The sequence below is a fragment of the Lepidochelys olivacea genome, assembly GCF_965140295.1.
Source record: "Lepidochelys olivacea isolate rLepOli2 genome assembly, chromosome: 2".
Lineage (NCBI taxonomy): Eukaryota > Metazoa > Chordata > Testudines > Cheloniidae > Lepidochelys > Lepidochelys olivacea.
In genome coordinates this window covers 46,445,863-46,471,229 of record NC_140412.1, presented here as the reverse complement: position 1 = coordinate 46,471,229, position 25,367 = coordinate 46,445,863, and the positions used below count along the sequence as shown (strand labels likewise).

Sequence of the window (25,367 nt, the reverse complement as noted above, 5' to 3'; positions counted from 1 at the left end):
TTTCTTTGAATGAATCTCAAACTTGGGGTAGACCACGTGTTAATAGAGAGACTGTCTCATGGACCACCTCCCGTCCCATGGACGTGGACCATCTTCTCTTCTATCAGGGAACACACACAAGGGCAGAGTTGGGACAGGACTATTGGAATCAAAGGGAGAGTTCAAAGCATATAAAATATTCTAGTATTCAGTGTGGGGCAAGCTGTAGAGGTGGACAAATAATTCAACATATATGTTGAATAATTTGAAAAGAATCACACAATGTGCTGAATTACTCAGTGAATAGTATTTGCCCAGCTTTTGTCCTCTGTAACAGAGGATAATTAGAAAAAGGGCTGGAAGTGAGAATAGTCATAGGATATCCCTAGGATTCTGCAGTTCCTTTTAGGGGAAGTTGTTTTGTAGCATTTTCTTAGGATCCCTGAGAAGGGGAGCTTTTGAAGACAGACTCTTTGAAGGCTCTTTTTTTTCTAGTGCATACATCTCTGGGACAGTGCCTCAGCACTGATCCTGCAAAACATCCCACAAAAGCATATAAAGCTCTACCCATGCAAATCACTTTGCAGGATCAGACCCTTAGTTTGGAACTCTTTCAAAGTTGAATAAAAGACTGATTTCCTGCCTACCATAGTGTGATTGTTGTGAATTATTGGGCTCTTTTCTTCTGCTGTACTTCTCTTTTAATCAATCACTCTCTGAGGGCAGGTTACACTTAAAACATGACATCGGTGCAGTTGCACCAATGCAGCTGCGCTGCTTTAATGAAGACGTTCTGAGCTGACGGGAGAGAGCTTCTCCTGTTGGCGTAGTTAATCCACCTCTGTGAGAGGCGATAGGTATGTCAGCTGGAGAAGCTCTCCTGCTGACAGAGCACTGTCTTCGCCATCACTTAGGTTGATATAACTAAATTGCTTAGGAGGTGTGGATTATTCACACCCTTAAGTGACGTAGTTATACTGAAGTAATTGTGTAGTGTAGACCAGGGCTAAGTCTCATGCCTGTGTTTTCCAGGCAAATATGCTAGCTTCCAGCTAAACCCCAGTAAGGATATTTAGAATCCAAAGCAGTGCTATTCAGGGAACGAAGGCTGTTAATAAAAACATGCCTGGAAAGTTTTATTGTGTTTTGACTCTTATTTAAGTATGGTTTAAAGTTCATCATAAAGAGAGGATGAAAAATCCCTATAGAGAGGGCAAACAGACCAGTGAGGGCTTCTTTCCTTGTTTATAACACTAGGCATGCTAGAGCTCAAAAAGTCTCAAAGCTACTAGTCTAAAGACTGAAATCATAAGCCTCAAATTTTATGTTACAATGCACCTAAACAAGCCACAGGAGAAATTTTATGCCACACTACCCTCACCTGTTCGTTTGCTAAGAGGTGTCCATCCAGTGACTTGCATGCTGCACCCCTCATCCATCTGAGGGAAATTTAAAATCAGAACATGCCCAGTACGAGGAGAGCATTCTTTTGGTGATAGTTCTGTGTTTGTGAAGGTTTTTTCAGCATGCTGAGGGGTAATGGTGGACCTCCCCCAATAGGGAGAAGATCTCCAGCCTATTAAAAGGGTGGCTAGCTCAGTTCAAGTCAGACCAGACCTATAAAATGGAAAGGACAAATCTGACAGCTTGCTGAGTATATAGCGCTCAGATAACATAGTGAGAGCAAAATATATTCCTATTATTAATATTAGAATTACCATAGTGCCTAGGACCCATAGTCACTGCCAAGGACCCATTGTGCTAGGTGCTATACAAACACAGAACAAGATGATCCCTGCCCCAAAGAGCTTACAATCTAAGTAATATATAAACAGAGGCATCATGCTAGACTAAAGGCATGTGTGTTTCTTTCCTATTATTAGAATTCATTAAAACAGTGGTTCTCAAACTTATTTGATCGGGCTCCCCTTCTTTATGACTGTAGTCATTTATGCCCCCCCACCCCAAGTACATATACCACCACCCAGCTCTGAAGGCAGGGAGGAGAGTAGCGGCTGCTGGCTGGATGCCCAGCTCTGAAGGCAGCGCCGCACCAGCAGCGGCACAGAAGGGTGGTAATGTGAAGTTTGTTAATATCACTTTTCAGAGCAGACACAGCGCCCCACTGCCACGCCGGGGCTGACAGTCAGAGCCCCGCTGCCTCAAGGTGAGGGATTGTGGGGGCAGAAGAACCCAAGCCTAGGCTGCCTCCCAGTGAGGAATTGGGGAGGGAGGAGGAGAGCCCAAGCCTGGGCTGCCTCCTTGTGAAGCATTGGGGGCGCAGAAGAGCCCAAGCCTGGCGGCCTCCCCGTGAGGGATTGAGAGGAGAGCCCGAGCCCAGGTGGTGGGGTTCCAGCGGTCAGCCCCAGCACGGCGAGGCTCCGGCCATCCCCTTTCTCCCTGCCTCCTGGTTGTGCATGGCCCTTCTGGTCCAGCCCCAGCCATAGCTCTTAAAAATAAAAAAAAGCACAAAGCTCGTTCCTGCACCTCTCTTGGGAGACTTGCCCCATAGTTTGAGAAGTGCTGGATTAAAAAAGCAAATACTATACTGTGCCTATATTGCATCTTAAAGGTAGACAATCTGGTCTGCCTGTCCCCACCCCACCTCTACCCAATGCATGGGGCAGCCACTTATAGCTAGGAGGTGAAGAAGCTGGGGCTGCCAGCCCAAGGCAGGTGGAGCCAGCAGAGCAGGAGCACCTCTCCCTCCCCTCGGCAGGGGGACATGCTGTTTTTATTCCCTCCTTCCCCCCAGCTGGGAGGGGGACAAACTTGCAAACTCAGTCCGACCCAGGGAAAGAAGCTGGCTTCAAGGAAGTTGCCAGGGCTGAGGAGGGAGCTCAGCTGGTGCTGGAGCCCGTCCTGGAGCGTCAGATGCTGGAGCCTAAAACTGTGCTTTGTTCAGAGTTACGAACATTTCAGAGTTATGGACAACCTCCATTCTCTCCATAACTCTGAGGTTCTACTGTATATAGGAAAGGCAGATTAAGTCACAGAAGTGGAGGAACTGCACTATGGCTCAAGATTCCATAAAAAATGAGTGATGCAGACAACACAGTCAATAGAATGTGTATGGAAAAGAATCTCAAGTAATTAGAAGATATGTAGGATTATAATACCAGCTTCTGGATCAGGAAAAACATATGAGTCTGATTCTTAGCTCTGGCTGAGTAGCACGCAGGAGAGGATTCATGATAAGGAACAAAATTATGATTCACCAATTCTGGGACTGGTCAGCCCCTAGCATATGTTGGAGCAAGCTAGGGGCTGCTCTCACTTACACTTGGTTTCCTATGGCTGCGGCTGTTGTTCTAGTAACAGTGAATAACCACATATCCTTATTCTTGGACTTTCCCACTCCACCAGGAGCTGTAACGTCCCAGCATTGCTCTTAAGAAAGGGGAGCTTCCTGTTGATGTGATCCAATGACTTTACTTCCCCTTTGCATTGGCAAAGTACTGAAAAGGACCTGTAGTATTATGAAAAATTAGGTCCACTGAGTGTGTCTTGATAAGGAAGATCAAAGAGGAAACCATACCTACTACAGCAATAATAATGGGCAACTTCAGCTAAACACAAATAAACTGGTCATATCTCATGTCAGAACAAGGTTTGGAGAAGCAATAAACAATTGTTTCTTGGAACAGCTTTCTTTAAACCTGGTGAATGTGGGGAGAGGACAGTCTCAATTTAGGATTGGAGCTAGTAAAACATATTCCAGCAGAACAATTATCCATCAGAGAGATCTGATTCTACGGAATGGACATGACACCATAACACACATCATATGGAAATGAAGTTGGAGAAAGAAAAAAAAATGAACTTTTTGTAATATTTGGGAATGGTTGACTATGTTACACAATGGTTGACTACCATCACACAAGAGCCAAGAGATGGAAAAGCAAAAATGGTACCTGCTACAAAAAAGAATCTACAACATATCAAAGCATTCTTTAGTAACACTGAACCGCACACTTGTCATAAGAAAAATCCTAAATTGTTTGAAAATATAAAACAAAGAGCATATAGAAAAAGGAAGAACTGATTTGTTTTCCCAATTTAGCTGATATTTGGTATGACAGCAGTGCCACCTGCTGGTCACTTTCTGATTCATTCTGGATGTTTTATTTTGTTATGCTTCTGTATGTAGTTCCTGACCACTTCTTCATATTGTACAGAGTTCTAGTCTTCATGCAGCAGCAAATAACAAAACCAATAAATCAGGGTGGATTCATTACCAGTTACAGTTTAGGGTGTCATCTGAGCACAGTTTTCAAACAAAGCAGTAATAAAATCTCCACATCTCACATTTGGATGTTCAAATAGTCTATAAGCATCCTTTTTTGCAGTGCACATCCAGTTGCCAATTTGAGCATTCAAATGCAGAATTACAAATCATATCAAGACTTACATATTTGAAAACTAGCTCTTCAGTATGAGGTTTATAGAATGCACTAAAGCAGATGACACTGTGGGAAGGATTGGCATATGTTCCATGGGATATTTTATGCCTCCATGAACAGGTAAGATGAACTCCATGAATGGCACGTTGTCTAAGACAACTGGAGGAATAAACCTAAAAGTAGACAATACATGGGGGAAAAGTTTTTCTGAGAATATGGGCTCTCAGGCAGGGACTGTTTTTGTGTTGTTTGTTGGTACAGTAGCTAGTACCATGGGACCCTATTCCAAATGTGGGGTATCTAGGTGCCATCACAATAGAAATACGTGATAAAAAGATACTGTTTAAAAAAGTGTATGAGCAATGGACAGTGACCATTCCATCTTTATGCCACATATGGCTGCTTGTTTCCAAAACACCTAAGTCTATCCTGTTTTAATAAACTTCTCACCTCTGAAAAATGAACCTGCACAAGTGAAGCAGCATAATTTAGGCCAAAATTTTCAGAAGTGACTAATGATTTAGATGCCTTAATTTCTAGGTATCCCACTCTGAGACACCTTACCCAGGAGGCTTGATTTTCAGAGCATGGCTAATCAGCCCTTTCTGATAATAGGACCCTTTTAACCTGTCTCAAATTGGGCACATAAGTACTGAGGCATCTAAGTCACTACTCACTGTTGAAAATCTTGTCCTGACTTCACAATTTACTTCACTTACTCTTTATGGGAACCACTGTATTATGGTGGTTTGCTGTGCAGCACAGTTGGATTAGTTTCTAGAATACTGAACCATACTTTTTGAGATAAAGTACCCTAGCATTTGGAACAGTATGAGAAATTAATTTTGTAAATAAGAGTCCATTATAACAGTTTTAATTTTAAAGAGTAAAAATAAAAGTTCTGCTTAAAAATACCATGCAGTATATCACAGATAAAAGTAGAAAGGAGCTCAAGTCATTTGCAACACAGATGCCTCTAACTCCACATATTTGTCCCTCAGACTATCCTTTCTACAGAAATCAGTAAGTTTTGTTCAGTCACTGTACTGTAACTTGGGAAAAGTGTGCTTGCTAATTCTGTCCTACAACTCTTAGTGTTTCCATACAGAAGCTTTCAAGCGAATGCCGCTTCATCATTTATGAGTTCTGGGAGAACAGCAGTGCCTGGAATAGGCAAGTAATGAGATTACCATTTGCATTTCAGGTTGTTTAGAAGGTTACAAAATAACTGCATGAAACTACTGGTATATAAAGATATAAATATCTTTCATTAATTTATTTGATCTACTTTCCAATTAAATGCCATTAAGAATGCTTCATAACAGTTCAGTTTTTTCTGCATTGAGCTTAAAACACTATTTGAATATCTATTGAAAAGACATCCAGTAGTCTGACTTGAATAGGCAGAGACTGAAGGTGGCGAGATACAGAATTAAGAGTCATCAGAATAGGGACAGTAGTTGAGTATAGAAGGAAAAAAGTAAGGGGATGAAATGATGCTGGCAGAGAGCTAATGCAGGGTGAACAAGGAGCTAAAAGGAGACAGACAGGTTGCAGTCCCACACCATACTTAAGCACATGTGTAACTTTAAGCATGTGAGTGTTCACTGGTGCCTTCCTCCAAGGTTTCCCACCCCTACCACAAAAACCCAGCAGGCTTCCAGTCTCTCTTCGGGACCTTGGAAGATACCACACCCAGAGGATTTCCCACCATCTGGGTTCCAGTCTGTAGGAGGCAGAGCATTTAGGGAAGTGGGAAAAGGTGGAGATTTTTCTCTGCACTGAGTTTTATAAAAAAGATCTGAAGGTGGAATCCATTGTTTTGGGGTTTTCTGCAGCCTAATATCCTGCTTACAGAATCTGGCCCAATGAGTTCAGAGAGGGTGCATTCACCTTCAGAAACAGTAATAAGAAGAATTGAAAAGGCACTTCAACACCATTGGAATAGACAAATTGCCATACAGGATCAGACCAAAGATCCATTTAGTTCAGTTTCCAGTATCAGATGCTGCAAAGGAAGATGCAAGAATGTCACTGTAGGCTGAGATGGGATAATGTGCCCCTCACATTAGGTCAGATCCTGGTCTCTAATAGTTAGAGATTGGCGAAAGCCATTAAACGCGTTTAATATCCCTTCTGAAATTTTTTTAAATTATAATTATGAATTTCTGGCTATTCTTCATAGCCATATAAATATTCAGTCCTTTTAAATCTTGTTAAGTTCTCATCACCTGTATGTATACAGTCATCTCCAGATGAATTACAGCAAGACATTCCAAAGGAGTAATGTGGACTTCTTGGAAACTCCAGAACTCATGACAACTATGCAAGTACCTGGTAATTATCAAGTTTTTCCACAATACTTTACTTGCTTCAATATGAAGACTTCCCATTGACTACAATGTTCCTTATGTGGAATAACTGCAAAATTTGCCCTTATTCAACACTTTTGTAATTTTGCCTCTGTTTTGTTCTTTTTTATTTTTTCTTTTTCTTTAAACATCAAGGGTTTGTACACAGTAATACAATTGTTAAACACATCCGTAATAGGAATATACACAATACTTCCTCCTATTGGAGAAAAAGTAAGATTATTACAAATTAAGTATTAACCTAACAAATATAGTACAGAAAATATCCAGAATATATAGAGTCACTTTGTAAATAGTAACATTCTGTTGCTTTGAACTGTTTTTGCACTACTGGTTTAAAAATATTTAGTCAGAAAATATGTTTGCTTTCTGATAAAGAGCTATATTTCAATTTAATTGCATTTGCTTGTATTACATTAACAGAAAGAGTGGTCTTAATTTACCACACAATTGTGCATATTTCCTGCAACTTTTCTCCAAACTCCATTCTGAAAAGCTGAGATGCAAAAGATTCCCAAATTATAATTAATATTATTTGTATTACAGTAGCACCTAGTACTATGTGGTATACATGCACCTTATAAGAGAAACTTCTTGTCCCAAAGTGCTTACAGTCTAAGTAGACAAGAACAACAAATGGAGCAAGCGTCATCCCCATTTTACAGATGGGGAACTAAGGCACAGAGAGATTAAGTACTTTGTCCAAGGTCATACAGGAAATCCGTAGCAGAGCTCAAAATTGAACCCAGATCTCCTATTGTAGGAGTTGGGCCAACAAGTCCCTGTCCAATGCCTAACCTCTAGACCATTTTTTCTCTCCAGTAGAGTAACTGGGCCAAATCCTGAGGTTTTTCCATCAAGCAAACTCCCATACACAAACTCCACCGACTTCAATAAGAGTTTGCCTGAGTAAGGAATGAGTAAATCCTAACCAAGGAATGCAGAATTTAGCTCAATAATTTAGTAATATAATGCACTATTTCCCTCTGCATGATAGCGTCAGACTACACTGTGCCAATGGCGGGACTGGAATTCAGTAAGGGATGGAGAACGAAGAAATAGTGGTGTTCCAATCACAGCTAGGGAACGTATGTTTAGCATCAAATCAAATAAAATATATATATCATTTATAAATGTCTAAATATAAAGATCAGTCTTAAATTTAATTTAAAACATGTTTAAGCATACACTCTGCCTTTCAAGTGGGATTTTAGTTTACAGCATTCCTCCTGATTATTACCATGGCAACCAGAGTATTGCTCAGCATGAACTTCTTGCTCAAAAAAATAATATAGGAAAGTAATATTTAGGATCTGCATAGTTTAATTTTCACAATTTATAGGTTATATTTTCTTTTAGAAATACACATACCTATGTTAAGGTTTTTTTTCAATAAGTGCAGTAATTGTAGCATAAGGATCTTCATACAAATTTGTATTCAAAGGAAAAAAAAAGCTTAAGAGAGAGCAAAAATGATGGCTGTAAGGCAATTACTATATTTTATGCAACAGTCACATACAATGTAGACTGAGACCTGTTTAAAACTCAGTGAAGAACAGAAATAACTCTGCTACTAGCAAAGTCAATTTTGTAATTGATGTAACCCAGGAAAGCCCGGCTCAGATACAGCTACTGCTTTTCTGTATGATCCTTTTTAACCCAATTTTCCAGCTGAGTTGACCAACAAGGAGATGAATTGACTTCTCCAAGGTCACATATTTAATCTGTGACTCAAAGATTACCCAATCCTGGAAACCTTCTCTTATGTGAGTAATCCAATTCATGTCAATAGGAATATACTCACCAGGATAAGGACTACTCACAAGAGTAAGGGGTTTGCAGGAGTGATATCTGGGATCCTCCTTGTAACAGTAGCCAGTAGATTCTGATCACTGTCATTTGACAAGGGTATCAACCTTTTGTAACCTTGACCCATGTCATGTATTAATAGATCAGTGACCAGGCCCACTTGCTCCAGGCTCTCTCTGAGGTTGACATGCACCACTTAGTACTAACTTTGATGTATTCTTCTTACCCTACATTGAAAAGGGAAGAACTCCCAGCACAATTGGAGCAACAAGACTGACACTCATGTACCTGACTTTGATGTTCATAAAGCAGGACTCTGGCCTCAGCAAAGATCAATGCTTCATAATGCATTCACAATGCTCCACCTCATTGCCTATACAATTCCAGCTGCTTAAGTGAGGGCAGGAAGATGCAGGCTGCTATTTGGACTAAGATGGACCAGAGGAATCAGCTGATTCCAAATACATTTTCACTACAGAGAAATACAAAGGCAGTGAATCGACACGGGAGGATCCAGTTCTTATGCAAATAGTCAAAGACCACTGATTTTGATTTAAAACTGGGACAGAAATCTGCAGGAATCACAACTGAGAATTTCCTGAGCCAGGTACTTTTGCCCAATGAGGCTGTTGTACCTTGCACCCTATTTTAGATCAGCTGATGAAGGTGGACAGACACTTCACTCAGCTACCCTTGCTTTGAAGGCTTTTGCGAAAGAGTACATCTTCCCCAAGGTCAATCACCAGTTATGTCCCCCATCCTTGATGCAAGAGCCTTGTAGTGGAGATGACCATAGCTAGAGGGAAGACCTAGTATGTTACTGGTACCATACCCCTGGATGCTGAGCTGTGGAATTGGGACTCATTTTGACAGTGTTTACCAAACCACTGTTGCAGCCTTAAGCATTAGACAACTAGACTTTTATAGCCAAAGTTGGGTGGATCTAAGGAAAGAAGCCTCCATTCTGGTCAATTTCCTTCTCCAATGCAAATATTGGGAATTTAAGAAGCTGGTCTATACAGGTGTAAACTATTGCACTAAAAGCTCTCTCTCCCTCCTCCACTGTTCTGCTCAGCTCCCCCAGAAACTACTCCTGGACTACCACTCTCCTCCACTGATTAATCAAGTTCTGTCCTTGCAAATGCACCTCTCCAATTATCTTTGGTAGGAACTGAACACAGAAAGACCAGCTTAATACTATTTCTTTAGACTAGCAGAGGAACAGATTATAGATAATCTATTTAGGGTTTCAAGAAAAGGCTTGGGGGAGAAGGGAGGAAGAAAGGAATACTGTAAAAATAAAATAAAGATTGGTCAGTAAATATTTTTTTTTCCTTTTCAGCTTCATGGTGGGTCCTGAACAACAACTAGAAGCTTTCATTGTGAGTTCAAGTAATGGTAAATGTTATATTTGCATTCAAACAACATCCATACACCAGGCGACAGGTGCTACAGCTAATGGACTGTGATGTAACATTGTTTATCACAGGCACAATCTTTTCCATTTTAAAATATGGAAAAATTATGTATGCTTTATATTCTCTCCTTGTGACTATTTTGGTGAAACATTTTTTACACGCTTACATAAGGGCACTTGTGGCCCTGCTAAATTGCTAGATGCGTGTGTGTGTGCTCAAGCCAGCCAAATTATTGTACAGAAATGTGTCTCAGAGAAATGGTCAGCGTATGTGAGTGTTAAGTACTTGTTTTGACTGGTTTTATCTTTATGTTAAATAAATAGTTACTCCAAGCTTCCAGGTTGTCTTCTTTTCAAAGAAAATGGCATAAACTTTTTAATATTCCTATTTTCATGAGTTTCTAATTTTCTGTTTTAAAATGAAGTCACGAGGCTATGTGGTGTATTCTGTGCTGGCAACTCTCTTTGCTAGCACAGAACTTCATACATGTATATATTAAGTCATTCAGAAGAGTAAAGGGCTGCTGCTTCCCCACCCGGATCAACAGAATCATAGAAATGTAGGGCTGGAAGGGATGTCAAGAAGTCATCATGTCCAGGCCCCCACTGAGTAGGGACCAAGTAAACCTACACCAGCCCTGATAGGTGTTTGTCCAACCTGTTCTTAAAAACCTCTAGTGATGGGGATTCCACAGCCTCTCCTGTAAGCCTACTACTGAGCATAACTATCTTTATATTTCACAAATTTTCCTAACATCTAAGCTAAATCGTCCTTTCTGCAGATTAAGCCTATTAATTCTTGTCCTATCTTCAGTGGACATAGAGAACAACTGATCACCATCCTCTGCATATCAGCCCTTAACATATGTGAAGACTTATCAGGTTCCCTCTCCCAGTCTTCTTTTTTCAAAATTAAGTATGTCCAGTTTTTTTAACCTTTCCTAATAGGTCAGGTTTTCTAGACCTTTAACCATTTTTGTTGCTGTCCTCTGGACTCGCTCCAATTTGTCCACATCTTTCCCACCAAGTACGGCAAGAGTGACAGTCAGAGTCCATGGTGAAGCTTTGCAGACTCCACTAACAACATTTGCTGGGAAAATTTTGTTTATAGTTTTTAAATATTGAGAGGAGAGGTGTAGTAGGAAATGTTCTTTCCCTTCCCCTCTTGAGCAAAGATGATGTGCATATCCCACAATGGCCTCCTTCCCCCAGCAACTGTTTAGGGTTCTAAAGATGTCCTCTCTCTCCAGAGAAAGTTGGGGCCTACATCCATTTCCCACACAGCCACTCATGGGCTACGAATATTTTGCACTAGAACCTGGAGCTAAGCATTTACAGAAAACAAGTAAACTCCAGAGCCTAGAGGCATGCCAACAAATGGAAACAGCTCTACTGCTCTAAGCAGTCAGCTCCTGGAGTGTGAGCAACAGAATTGTGAGGTATGGGGCAGCTATTGGCCTTTCCCATAAACTTGGGTGTTTTGGAGGTAATTCTAGCCTCAGCTTCGGGGTGATCCCAAAAGGTCTGAGTAGGGAGGAGAGAGAGAAAATGTGCAATATTTCAGAGAAATTTTATGTACCTTCTATTTGTATTGGGACTTGATATAAGTAAAGCAGTACATTACTTTCACAGAATTCATATCAAGTCTTATTTGGGTTCAATCAGTGCAGTCCCTTAAGTCAGAAATGAAATATTAATAAGGACCATGTACCTCTACATAATTCTACAGCTGCTAAAAAAAGTGATGGAGTCAGCCTAAAACCATTGAAAATAAGCTGAAGAAGTATTTAGACACAACATTTGAAGATGAAGAAAGGTTCATTATTGCTTTTAGAAAGTTGACATACAAGCTGACAAGTCTGTTTTAAATTATTTGCCAGAAGCTGGGAATAGGCAACAGGGGATGGATCACTTGATGATTACTTGTTCTGTTCATTTCCTCTAGAGCACTTGGCATTAGTCAGATGACAGGATACTGGGCTAGATGGACCTTTGGTCTGACCTAGTATAGCTGTTCTTATGTATCCCAAGTACAAGTCTGCCACCGAAGCTGAGAACCCACATATACAATAGAACAGCAACTCTAACTAGTGAAGTTTAATTTGCACATTCAACTGTAATATCTTGAAGTTTAGAGTTCTAGAAATCAGTGGAAGTTACATATCTAAAACAAGCCAACTTAATGAAAATTCCACCCATGGTTTCTACCACTAGTAATTTGAATTGGAGTGTCTGTCCCACTGAATGTCAATAGGACTGGTCAGAAGACATTTCCATTTCATGAAAACTTGAGATTTTGAAATGATTTTGTTCTGCTGTACAGCAAAAACAGAGTGATAGAGCGTGCCCCAGAATAGCCAAAAGCCCAGTGTTTTGGACATAAATATGGGGAGTCGGAGACTGCCATTGAAGTCCTAGCTTTGCCCAAGTTGGACCAAGGACTTGAACCGGAGTCTCCCACCTATCCACCAGGACGCCCTAACCATCAGCCTGTTGGCCATCCTGGGGTATGTTTCTCTGGTTTTGAGAAGAAATTCCATCTGAACCTGGGAATTCCTCCCAATGAGTGTTTATTGAAACCAATACTTTTCTAATTAATCATTTTCCAAGTTAAAAAAAAAAATCAAGATTCCTGACTAGCTTTATGCACGTATCAAAACTTTTCAAACTCACCCACATCCCACACTTTGCAAACTTCCTGCTGATCTCTCACCCTAATATGGATTTAATGTAAAAAAAAATTGTATTTAAATATTCAGGCAAAGTGACATTTAAAACAAGACAAATACTAAACAGTGAGGTGTTCTTATCCATTCACATCCAATATTCTACCCTAGTTAAAATAGGCATTGCAAACAAGAGAAAGCACTTGTAGGACACTGTACCTGAAGATTTTAAAACATCTACATCTTTAAAAATATGAATTCTCTTTCATGGAGGCCTCTTTCCTCAAAGACCTTTTAGTAGTAATTTCATCATTTCTGATTGGAGCTGTTTTGTCAGATAAAGTTTCAACTATATTTTGTTTTGGGTAGAGAGGGTTGGGAATGGAGCTAAGAAAGTATGTAGCACAATTTGGGATAGATTACACACTAGGAAGTAGTTCTTTAATCACAGTACTTCAGAATTAAACTTAAGAAAGCATTTGGGATATCAACATTTCAAAGATATTTCCACAAGATGTATGATAATTTTACAAGAAAAATATGCTCTCATTAAGACCATCTGTCCTTCCCTTCTGCATGTTTAAGACCAATTGCCAGGAAAATAGACAGAAGTAAAATGCAGCCCATCCTTTCCACCTGCAGTACAATTTCAAGTATATTATAGAACATGTCAGTACTGACTGAGTTACTTAGACAGGTACAGATCATTAACTACAGCAATTAACAATTGGTCTGGTTTCCTATTTTGATCGAGTTGGTTTGCTCATCCTTAGCTTTAATTAGTAGATTTAAGAATATGCTTTCAGGTTAGTGAGAAAATTTCCTTCTTTGTTAAGCGAAGGCAGGCTGTGTCATCACTGGGATAGAATAAATCCACAAGCCTTCAGGAAGTGATGTCAGTTGAGTTGATGGCTGTGTTACCAATAATCTGGTGCTCTGATATTGTGCTTGTGTGCACATAATACATCATTTAAGGGTTACACGTTAAGGAACATCTTTTCACACAACTATGCTCTCTAAATTCTGGTTAAAATGGTCTCCATGAAGTTTCAGTGTTCTGTTCCTTTCTAATGGATAAGGTAATCTGTTCTAGAATTGAACAGAGTCAAATGCCAGAGATAGAAAAATTCTAGTAAATCAAGTAATCAGTCTTCCTACCACTGCAAAATTATTCCCCATTTACTAATGATATAACCAACCACTAATCTACAATTGATAACATTTAAGGAATCTCAGCACTAAAAGAGTTTGAGATAGAAGGGATGAGAGTAAAACTGGAATTGCCTTCAGCATTAGCTGTAGGGTTGCTACTGGGAAGAACATACCTCTAACCCCCAATTATAGTTGAGCTATTTTAGTCTTTTGTAAATTTAAGGCTTTCAAATTGATGTACTGTGTGTTTCAAATACAAGCGTACAAACAGATCACACTCACAAAATATTTTAATTGACACACATAAGGGACATTAAAGAATTACAATGATTGTCTGAAACTGCTGCTGTATGTACAGAAACAAAGATGACAAACACCAAAAGAAAATCCAGGACTTTTTTGGCAACCTTATTTTGCATAGTTTAGAAAAGATTAAGACAACTGAAAAGCTAATCACATCTTTAACAAATTTAACTTTGCAAATTTTTAGTACTATTGCTCTAACGATCTAACCTTCCTCTGGTTCAATTTCTAGTTCAAATTTATCCTTTGCTAGAAAAAAAATGGATTCTAGAAAAATCCAATTTCAGGAGTGAAAGGATTAATTTCAGCCTTACTGCAGTTCTGAGTACAGAAGCTATTACAAGTAGCTAGACCAAAATAATTTTGTATTATTCTTGAAGTTAGTCAATTTAGAGAGTTATATTTGCATATATAAACAATACTGTACATTATTAACTAAAAGGCTTTCAGAGGCTTCTTTTCATTATGCAATCCTTATTTAAGGAAACAGCTATAAGTAGTATGCACTTCCAACAAGGATTCTTGGAATTTTTCATTGTCACCACTACCCATTTCCACTTTGGAAACATCAGTACCATTGGATGACACTATTTAGTATTGCATTTCCTGAAATCCACTGCCCTATCGACAGCTCCCCTGTATAGTCAACAATCATTAGGGTAGATATTCTAGTTTTATGGAAATTGTGCTGCCTTTCAATGAAACCAAAACATCAAGATATTAAACATCTTGAAAGAAACTAGTCGTATAGCCACAGAATGCAAGAGGTCACTGAGCGCCACTGTGAATTACTGAAAAGCAATCAAAGCCAGTTTCAAAATTCAAGAAATAATACACTTACATACATCCAAGTCATGTTTGAGAATTACTACAGCTTGTGTTTCTGTTCCATTATTACAGCTAATGAAAATCTGAACATTGCAAACAAAATCTGAGTCAGAAATACTGGTTTAAAGTTGGTGGTTCTACAAATGTTGAAGTTGATTTAGCGAACCAAAGTTTGTCAATGTTGAAAATACTTCTGGCTTTTGATAATTGAAAAAACAAAATTTACATCCATTGTAATTTGTTTACATTCTACTGGCATTCTTGATTAATGACCAGGGATTTTAAGCATTTAGGCACCTAGGTGCTTCTGTAAATTCCACTAAGCACCTATCTGCATCTTAAGGCACCTAAATACCTTTAAAAATCTGGCCCTTAATCCACTTCATTGTTAGCTGTCCAAAAGATGGATTTCTTATCTTCAAAAGGACCTGTCATTTCTTACATAAGGCAATAAAATAGTTTTCTTCTGTAAGATAAACAGACTCAAAAAATTACTTCAAAGTTTGAAATGTCATTTAAATATTTACATTACACACAGCAAGTTAAATCTCACTGAATTGTAACAAAGAGTATTCATAATGAGATAAGGACTAAACATGTAAGATTGTAAGAGATAATAAGAATTACAGGTTAATTAAATGCCTCAAATTGTGGCCTAAATTTTTAAAAGCAACTGGTCATGGTAAACCCAATCTGAGGTACTTTAATAGAACCCAATTATCAAGAAGGGCCAAGCACTCACCCTCTAAAAATAGGGTCTCTTTAAAAAGACATCATCAAGATGAAGACTCAAAAATTACTAATCACTTGAAAATTTAGACCAGTATTCAACTACACTTGAGCAGCAGTTTGGAAATGTTCTAAATATAGGATCCTCAACAGCTATCTCAGAAGGTGCTTACCATCCACTACTGATGCATGAAAGCCAGTAACTGGTAGAACCCAGAGGAGTCGACTTCCCCAGTATCCGGGGGAGTGTTCAACCCCTGTACTGCTCCAGGCCCTACACCTTCCTCCAAATCCTTCCTCGCCTCTTCCTGCCCCCTCCTTCCCCTCTCCCCCAGTGCCTCCTGTATGCCACTGAACAACTGATCGCGGCGGGCGGAAGAAGCTGAGATGGAGGGGGAGAAGCTGATCAGTGGGGCCTACCAGCAGGCAGGAGGGGGGGGAGGGAGGAGAGAGAAAGAGGAAGGGGGAGGAGCTGATCCATAGGGCTGCCGGTGTGTGCTAAGCACTCACAATTTTTTCCCCCCTCCGTGAGCGCTCCAGCCCCAGAGCATCCACGGAGTTGGCACCTGTGGTAGAACAAATCAATCTGTTTTGATCAAATGAAAAAAATGCAACCAGTAAATAGTTCCCATCTAGGACAGTATGCTGAAATAAATCCATAGACAAAAGCGCTACTGGCAAAGCTCCAGAAACACAAGACTGAGTACAACTTGCTACCAATACAGACAGCAAGATAGTATTATAAAGAGAGACTTTAACAGAGATAGTAATAGTGATTTATAAAAGGAATATGATACCACAACAACTAACAGTACAGTGGGTAGTCTTGGAAATGAATGGCAAGGAAAAGGAACATTGGGTTCAGTACAGAGACTGGTTAATAATGAAACTGAACTAGGATCTCGGCATTGGTGTAGCAGACACAGAAAATTCCATGACTGCCCACTTAGAATCACAGAGAACTTGTGAGCCTAGCTAATTCTGCCAATAGGTCTTAGTGACCCTGAAGGTTAAAATCTAATATTGAAATACAACAAGAAATACTTCCAAATGAGTTGCTGTATCAGTGGTAGAGAAAAAACAAACAAGTTTATGTAGAGAGCTTCAGTCCAGTCCAGATAACAGCCAAACTTTAAAAGTCAGCTTGTGAAGTAGAGTCTTACTGAAATGGACTTTGCAGAAGGAAAAAAGAATATCTGTAGCACATCTGGCAAGTGTGTGAAGTCATGACATCACCATCACCACCTACTTGTTGTCCTACTTTTTGTCTTGTTCAATTTCTAGTTCAAATTTATCCTTTGCTAGAAAAACTAAAGTGGAACAGATTCAGAACACCCTCACAGATTTTCATCCGTATGTTAAAACTAGTACTTGCGCATACAAGAATTGTAGTGGATCTATACAATTAACATACCTGAGAAAGCAGTAGGTAAAGGTTTCTATCACTTTGCAGGAATCCCTTTTAAGATTTAAGTACTCTTATTTCTAATGAAAAGGAAGAATTACTCTGACAAACAATACTAAAGGCCTTTAAGATGTGTTCAGCACGTGCAAACCTAAATAAAGCTGATCTGTAAGCAGTCTCTTCTTTCCACCTTCCATCTCCATTGTTTGCACTATTGCGCATTGTTCCACAGCTAAACTTAGGCCCCGATGATGCAAGGAGCTCTGTACCCACAGATCCCACACATGAGTTGATCCTACTGACTTCAATAGAGCTCCTTGCTAGGGTACATGGTTTATACAGAGCTCCTTAAAGGATCATCTTTAGGTATGTCAGCAATTTGGACAGGTGTTGTTTTGTATAGCTCGCCTGGCACCGTGTATTAGCAGAATTTTTCAGCAAGACACTAAACTTTGGACTGTTGAAACAGGTAGGCACACAAAGTTTGTTTCATTTTTGGAAATAAGATTGCTTAGAAAAATAATGTAATCTGGTAATCAGTGACCATTTGAGGAAATGTAAGTTAATTTACTCAGCAGAAAATACTACAGTTAAGTTTGAAGCAGTTTTTGCAATAACGTATACCTGTTAACTTTAAAAGATGCCTTTGCAGGCACAGAACTTTGTTCTGTCCAAAATGGACAAAATCTTTGAGCAAACTCCCACTAGTCAAGGGTGGCTGAAAACAGTTAGAATTCTACTCCAAAGACAGATAGCTGTAGTAGACCACGACTCTTGAAACCAGGCTCCCAAAAGGAGTCTTCCATGTTCAAGTCTGAGCAGCTTGCTCCAGTAGAAGGTACTGCACACTATCTTGAAGTAAAGACATAGTGCCAATGATATTCAATTATTTTCCAGTAAGAAGCTGGAAATGCATTTCCCCATTGTATGTATAGTTTAAAGAGATTTAGAACCAACGACCGAAGGGATGTGAGTAAGTGATACACCACAGCTAAATATATGCTGACCAAAAATGGCTATAGGTAAATAGTCTCCTCCTGAAAGAAATTCGGAGAGAAATCTCTACTCGTAGACTAGAAAGTTCCAGGGATCAGTCTACAGTTAAGTAGCGTCACAAAACTATCAATGGAAAAAACAAACCAGTTGCAGTTGAAAGGGATCAATGTTTACTTTTTCAAGGTGCATAAGTCTTGTTTTTAAAATAAAGGAATAACAAAAATAATATAGAAACCACAAGAGCTGACTTTTCTTTTTCCCAGGGGTGCTCCACCCCCACTCCACCCCTTCCCCCGAGGCCCTGCCCTCACTCCACCTCTTCCTGCCCCTCTGCCCCCTCCCACAAAGCCCCCCGCCTACTGCTCTCCACCCTCCCCCGAGTGCCTCCCACCAGCTGCCACACAGCAGATCAGTGGCCAGCCCGGAGTCTGCCGAACAGCTGTGGATTGTGGGTGCTGAGCACCCTCTTTTTTTTTATTCCATGGGTGCTTGAGCCTCCAAAGCACCCACGGAGTCAGCGCCTATGATAGAAACTTAAGAGAAACCATTCAGAAATAAACTAGGGTACTGTATTGTTGGATTCTGGGTACTGGTTCTCCGACACCAACAAATGAAGCCTTAAACTTGTCAAGACAAAAAGTAAGCGTACATGGAACTCATTGGTGTTCTACAAGTCTCCTGACCAGAAGCAGACCAGATATTGGCTGCAGAAGCAGGCATTCCTTCTGATTAGATAAGCAGTGACATTGCAGCCTACTAAGCTGTAGCAAAAAGAAATGCAAGTAGTCATTTAAACATTGTTTTCTTGGATACAAAGCCCAGCCCACTGAGCACTGATTTCAGAAGAAAAATTCCAAGTGGATCTCCTGGAGATAGGCATGTGAACCAAGTAAAATAAAAAAGAGTTCTATAACCTTTGAAGAAATTCAAAGATGTCTCCATATCTCTGAGGAATTTTGTTTAAATTGTCACTATGGTAAACAGCAGCAGTCACCACCACCAGAAAGCATCCATGTGAAAGATGTGAGTTCACAAGAAGAGGGGGGACCCTCCCATCAGTCTGTAAGGATTACAATGCTCGTAAGACAGGGCTTTAATGCTTCAAATCCTGCAAAAACCCAGGTATTGATGAGAAACTGGTCTACCTTAAATAGGTCAAAAAACAAAACAGCTGCCAAATATACCTTTTGTGTGTGTGGGGGGGGGGTGTCTTATATACTCTATTACAAGAGAAAGACAAGCAGTTTGCTTGCAAATGGATAGAGAATATTCTTGCAGAACACAGCCTGCTGTACAGTGCCCGGAAACTCATGCCAAGCAACTTGACAGAGTTTTCACCCCTGATTACAAGCAAGCTTCACAAGCTTTGTTCTCTAGAGACATAAGCAGAAAGAGGAACCCTAGGCTTCTAGACAGAAGTGCCCTGATTCTGGAGTGATATGGGCAAAACTCAGTTCACTAACACAACATCCCACAGAGAGCCGCAAGATTCGAATGCGCCTCCAGGTGAAGGCTCACAGCCAAATGTGTCTGGCCGCAGCTTATCTCACTGTCACATCAAAAAGACAGCATTAGTTGGTGCTAGGCTGTCTCCATATAGAGAAAGCTCCTAAAAGTAACCAGTCTCTTCTAGGACAGAAGAGGCATACGCAGGACTTCTTCCACAACTTTAATTTATGGTCTCACAAAAATGAAAGCTCTCAGAACAGCATTGCAGATAGGTTTTGTTAAAGGCAAATCCAGAACTATGTAATCAGGTGATGTTGAACTGTGTCCAGAAAGTCTTGCCCCAGCTATAGAAGCCTCCACCACCAAATATCACAAAAAACTTCAAGAAGCCAGTATTAAGAGCTTGGGTCCCAGAGTTTATCAGTCTGTGTCTTGACAGTATGCAGAAACTGTTGCATGTTCTTTGCTGACTGGAAGATGATTGGTACTTGCATCTGAACTACAAGAGAAGTCATCTCCAGGTTCTTCAAAAATACCCCACTGTAGTACTGGATGGTTTCTTAACTAGAATGGCCACAGCATTCTCTAGGGAGGATGTGAAAAATCCATTCCTCCTCTACCGTAGCACAAATTCATTTGGCATCCAGAGAGTTTCCCCAACTCCTGGTGTCCAGGTGGTACTCTCTGATGTCCTGCTCACCATCCACTTCTTCCCCAACAGGCACAGAATGAGCTGAATTTATGCAGGAATACTGACCATCAGAGCAGAGCTGAGCCGGTGTTAATTCATGGATTTAATGCAAAGGGAATGCATAGTTGTTCTACACTCCAACAAGGTGGTATATTAAGGCACTTAAGGCTAAGTCAGAACTAGGTATTATTACTATTACTATAATTATTTAAAGGTGCTGGATACCTTGACAAAAATGGTCTATCCTAATTTGTACAAGACTTTCTACTTGAATACCATTTATACCAGTTTAAGGTAGTGTTTGAATAGGTATCTGAGGATACCAAGAAAAAGTTTGGGTTCTTAAACCATGGACTCATTCTCACAAAAACATGACCAATTCATTGTTTGTAAATGGGGAAAGCGTTTGAAGAGGAAAGTTTGCTCCAGAACAACAATGGAGAGAGAGAAATATTCAGTATGAGTAAATAATGACTACAGAAAAATATTTGAGAGCTGAGAAATTCCCAAATCGCAACACTTTTAGATCAAACTGGGCTATGCAAGTTTAAGATTGACTTTTTTTTTTAAGTTGCCAACAGCAAGAAGAGATTAGTATACCACACCAAACTGAAGATATAGTCTATAGCTATTAAAAAGGAAAGCTGAAGCAACATGGCTAAGAAGTCAAGCACAGTAAATTTCAACGAGATTAAGACCTCAGCCATTGTTAAGAGGCAACAAAAGGAACTGACAGATGGAAGCACTATGGAGCACCATAGTTATTCCGTCATGATAAAATGCCAATCCAACTGGGGACTCAAGGTGCAATAGTAATAATGTTATTACTGTATCATGTACCTGTGCAAACAGATTTTTTAAAAGTTAAACTTTGCTCAGTCAACATGGACAGTTGGCGACCTGCAAGATTGCTTTTCACTGCTTGGTTTAAATGGCAAGAATACACTTACTGGTTTTTCAAGTACAATAGGATGATCAGGAAGAAATTCCGGCTTCTTTTGAGAGAGTGAAACACTTGAAAGCTTTAAGAGGAAATCCCTGCTGTATTTAATTCTTTCTGCAAACACAGGATTATACACAAACAGATTACTATAAAGTTATTTGTTAAACAGTGATGTTTGCAAAGCAGCTTAAATGCTGGCATTTCCCAATTTTTGAGTGCTTGACTTTTCTAAGGTTTCAGAGTAGCAGCCGTGTTAGCCTGTATCCACAAAAAGAAAAGGAGTACTTGTGGCACCTTAGAGACTAATGAATTTATTTGAGCATAAGCTTTCGTGAGCTACAGCCAAGTGATGCATCCGATGAAGTGAGCTGCAGCTCACAAAAGCTTATGCTCAAATAAATTCGTTAGTCTCCAAGGTGCCACAAGTACTCCTTTTCTTTTGATTTTTCTAAGAGTTTTGTGTGTGAAAAGAGTGCACTTTATATTGCACATGCACACACACCTACTCTTAAAAGAGCGGGTTTGGAAGGACTAGCTGCTTCAGGTCATTACTAGTGAACTACAAAGTATTTCATGTATAGATCACCAGTTTTAATCCAATACCGCTCAGGAGAGATTGAAGTTACTGCTAAAAATGGATGTTTCAGGGTTCCTATACAAAATGAATTTGGTGGATCTCAGTTCCAGATCTTACATCACAAACTCCCCTCCCATAATTTGCACTAACTAGCATACTGTGCAGAGACACCCAGAACTAGCCATGGAGACTGATCTACCTGTTAATGCTAAGGGAAATTCCTCCAGATCAGTGTTAAGACATGCTCTCAGGGCAGTATGTGTAGTAAGCCTGCCCTGCAGTTAAATTGAGGACTACATTCACCAGGGCAACCAAGCTGATGCCTTAAACCACCATGAATTTAAGAAATGAACTTACATTCAACCTTGCAAACACATAAGTGTAATGAGGTAGTTCACATGAGTGTAATGCATGCAGCTGCACAAATATTGATAGCTACGCTTGGGGCTTGTCTAACTGGGATTTTGTTTTGTACTGTTATGGCTACACTAATGTAGCCTCATTGGTGCAAACTTACCACATCTGTGCTCGTCAGCTATGGCACCAATTCAGCTATATGAATATAGCTATACCATACAAACCTTTAAATCCAAACAAGCCTCCCAATGGAGTTTTCCTGTAGTTATGGCAAGGTCAGATGACACTACCAGAGTTTTAAGTTTACTGTACTACTTCTACATCAAACTAGCAAGGTTCCAAAAGCCTGGCTCCTTCACATAGCCAAATCCACATACGGGAGGAAAGCATCACCTCTAAGCAATGAATGATATCTGGAACAAGCATATATACCTTTTCAGAGTTCATATTTTCCCTTTTACCTTGGAAGCAGATAATTCAAACATTGATCTACATATAAACAAATATTCCTGAGGGCATTCTGCACCAAAAAGTTAAAAATTCTGCACACAATATTTTAAATTCTGCAAATTTTGTCAAATAAATGTGGAGGCTCCAGCATAGCATTGGGGAGCACAGGCCGCTGGCTGAACAGAGGTAGGAGATCACTGTGCAGTTCCCCCCGGGACACAGACTCAGTGGTGAGGCTGCACCCAACCCTGACATAGCCTAAGGACTGTGCCTGCTCCAATAACACCCCAGGGCCCTGCCCCTCCATGCCAGGTGCACCAGGTGTGGGCAGGCAGGCTGGCTCAGCAAGGTACGATCCAAGTGTGGAGGGGCTTAGTGTGGGGGGGATCCAGGTGTGGGTTGAGAGGGTTCTGTGGGGGGCAATCTGGGTGTGGGCGACTCAGTGGGGAATCTGGATGCACAGGGGCTCATTAGGGGCTTCTGGGTGCAATGATAATGTGACTCTGCAGAGGGGTCCAGGTGAAGGTGGTTGGAGCTCAGTGGGGTGGGGATCTGGGTGGCTCATCGGGGTGGTGCAGGGGATGTGGGAATCATCAGGGGCGGGGTGTTCTGAGTGTGTGTGGGGGGTAAGGCTCGACAGAAGGGTCTGGGTATGAGGGCATCTGGATGCACAGGGGTTGGGCAGATGTGGGAGCAGCTCCCTGTACAGGGATCCCTCCCCCTGCAGCTGAGGAGTGATGGGCAAAGGAAGCAGCGGGAGGGAGATTTTGCAGAGCTTCCTGCAGCTGGGTCTGACCCAGCCCCAGATGCCGTGCAGGGGATGTCATCCTCCCTGAACGCACCTGAGACTAGCAGCCGTGCCTGGTGCAGGGTAGGAGCCAACAGCTGGGTCTTCCCCAGTCCCACCCCCTGCCCCACAGTGATTTACCTCTCCGTCAGCTGCCCTGGGCACCCAAAACATACAGCTGGAGAAGGTTGTATGACCGCTTGTGGCTTCCCTTTGCTTCCCCATCAAAGTCATTTTTCTGTAGGGACGCAAAGAAATCTGCGGTGGACATAAATTCTGTTCATGGGCAGTGGCGCAGAATTCCCCCAAGCGTAAAACAAAGCTTACCTTTCTTAGTTTTAGACTCTTGCCACTCTGGCTGACTAGGGATCACAGTTTGATTTAAGGTCTGCATTCCAGTAGCCTCATACCACTAAAACAAGGAAAGAAGAACATGCAATTTATTCAAATTTCATAAGCGTGTCCAAAAATGCATCATCAGATGCTGGAATCTCCTTCTGACAAACTGAAACGATCAGCAAAAAAAAAAAAAAAAAAAAAAGCAAAGTTATATTGTTTCAAGTAAATCTGCAGTGATTAGTTTTGATACAATAATCAAGTTTGCTTTAAGGTATGAAAGTCATGGACAATCCACAGCACTGTCTAATTCTGGAATTTGTTCCCTTGTCAGTAAGGTAGGTTTTGGGGAGATGGGTTCTTCCCTCTAGGGTACACTCCCGGCTAGTGTAACCCACACACCTCCTGGGTGTGGCATTCTGTCCCATCTAGTGGCAAAGAGAAAGAAAATGAGTCTGCTCTACAGCAGTAGAGGCTCATGCACTAAGCTCCAGAGGCCCCAAGTTCGATCCCACCTGACAACTAGTGTCTATCAGCATTACAAGTGGAGGCTCGTCAGGGATTTCTACTGGGAAGTCTCTGAAGCTCAGGAGGCACTTCCTCAGCTAGGGGAAGTATGTAACCCACATACCTCCTGGGTGTGGTGTTCTGTCCCATCTAGTGTCACTGAGACCAGAGAGAGAGATGAAATTACTCTGCTCTACAGCCTAAGCTAGGAGTCAGCTGGCTTTTAGCTCATGCTGTAGAGGCTCATGTACTAAGCTCTAGAGGTCCCAGGTTCAATCCTGGCCGCTAACGACTGGGGTCTGTCAGCATTACCCTCGTTCTTCACAGCCAAGACACAGGGCCGCCCTTACCCTTACGCAAAGTATGCGGCTGCGTAGGGCACCAGGAAATTTAGGGCACCAAATTGCCCCAGATTTCCTGGTACACTACGCAGCTGCATGCTGCTCCAGAGGTCAGCCCAATCCCCTGGCTGGCTGAACCGCCCAGGAAAGATGCCCCCACCCCTGCTCCACCTTTTCCCGCCCCTGGTCCACCCCAGCCCCGCCCCCACTCCACCCCTTCCCCGAGCAATAGGGGACTGCAGCAGGGGTCAGGCGCGCACTGCACTCTTGGGGCAGCAGGAAGTGGAGTGACCCTGCCCCAACCCACATTGCTCTGCCGGCTTGTGCAAGTGGGGCAGTTTCCCCTCTGCCCCCCAAGCCTGCTCCTGCCCCCCCATGGAGCCCCTCCCCAACACACACAGTGGGGCTGCATAGGGCACCAAAATGTCTAGGGACAGCCCTGCCAGCACATTTAAAAGAAAATTGGCTTCTTCTAATCATTTTTTAACTCAGTTTCAGTCAGTGACACCTATGCAGGCCTCATGAAGATACTATAGACACAGTTTGAAAGACAGCGTTGCACAGATGAAACGGAGGCAGTGTCTACTCTGGCCTATAATTCACAACTGGCACAGCTCCACCATTGCTGCCAGTAGTGGAAGCTATAGCATAGACATAAGCAGGAGCTGAGCAGGAGCTGCACTGCTGGAGAAGTACAGCTATGAAGTAGACTAGGCTCAAGAGCCTGCAGAACTTTTACTACTAGCGTTAGTGAATATACGCAGTAACTAGGGCCCTACCAAATTCACAGTCCACAGTCCATACAAAAAAAATAAAATAAAAACAAATAATAAAAAAATCAAGGTCACGATTTCAGCCATTTAAATCTGA

The 25,367-nt window shown here is 41.2% G+C and overlaps 2 protein-coding genes across 4 annotated transcripts in view; one reads left to right on the top strand and one right to left on the bottom strand.

Moving 5' to 3' along the window:
* The window catches only part of NECAB1 (N-terminal EF-hand calcium binding protein 1), a 123,354-nt gene extending 113,041 nt beyond the window's left edge, over nucleotides 1-10,313 (top strand). Inside the window, exons 11-13 of the mRNA XM_084620064.1 lie at nucleotides 5,478-5,555; nucleotides 6,628-6,719; nucleotides 9,906-10,313. Of these exons, the coding sequence (XP_084476190.1) occupies nucleotides 5,478-5,555; nucleotides 6,628-6,719; nucleotides 9,906-9,934 (199 nt within the window). The 3' untranslated portion in view covers nucleotides 9,935-10,313. The remainder of the gene's footprint in view (nucleotides 1-5,477; nucleotides 5,556-6,627; nucleotides 6,720-9,905) is intronic.
* LOC311516224 (uncharacterized protein C8orf88) overlaps nucleotides 1-25,367 on the bottom strand; it is an 86,240-nt gene that overhangs the window by 21,601 nt on the left and 39,272 nt on the right. For 2 of the 3 annotated variants that reach the window (XM_084620066.1, XM_084620067.1), the window contains 3 exons: nucleotides 23,641-23,725; nucleotides 21,150-21,256; nucleotides 19,765-20,241 (listed from right to left, as the gene is read on the bottom strand). In XM_084620066.1, the coding sequence (XP_084476192.1) occupies nucleotides 20,125-20,241; nucleotides 21,150-21,256; nucleotides 23,641-23,725 (309 nt within the window). In that variant the 3' untranslated portion in view covers nucleotides 19,765-20,124. Of the gene's footprint in view, nucleotides 1-19,764; nucleotides 20,242-21,149; nucleotides 21,257-23,640; nucleotides 23,726-25,367 lie in introns of those variants that run through there. The other variant, XM_084620065.1, reaches the window with a different exon arrangement.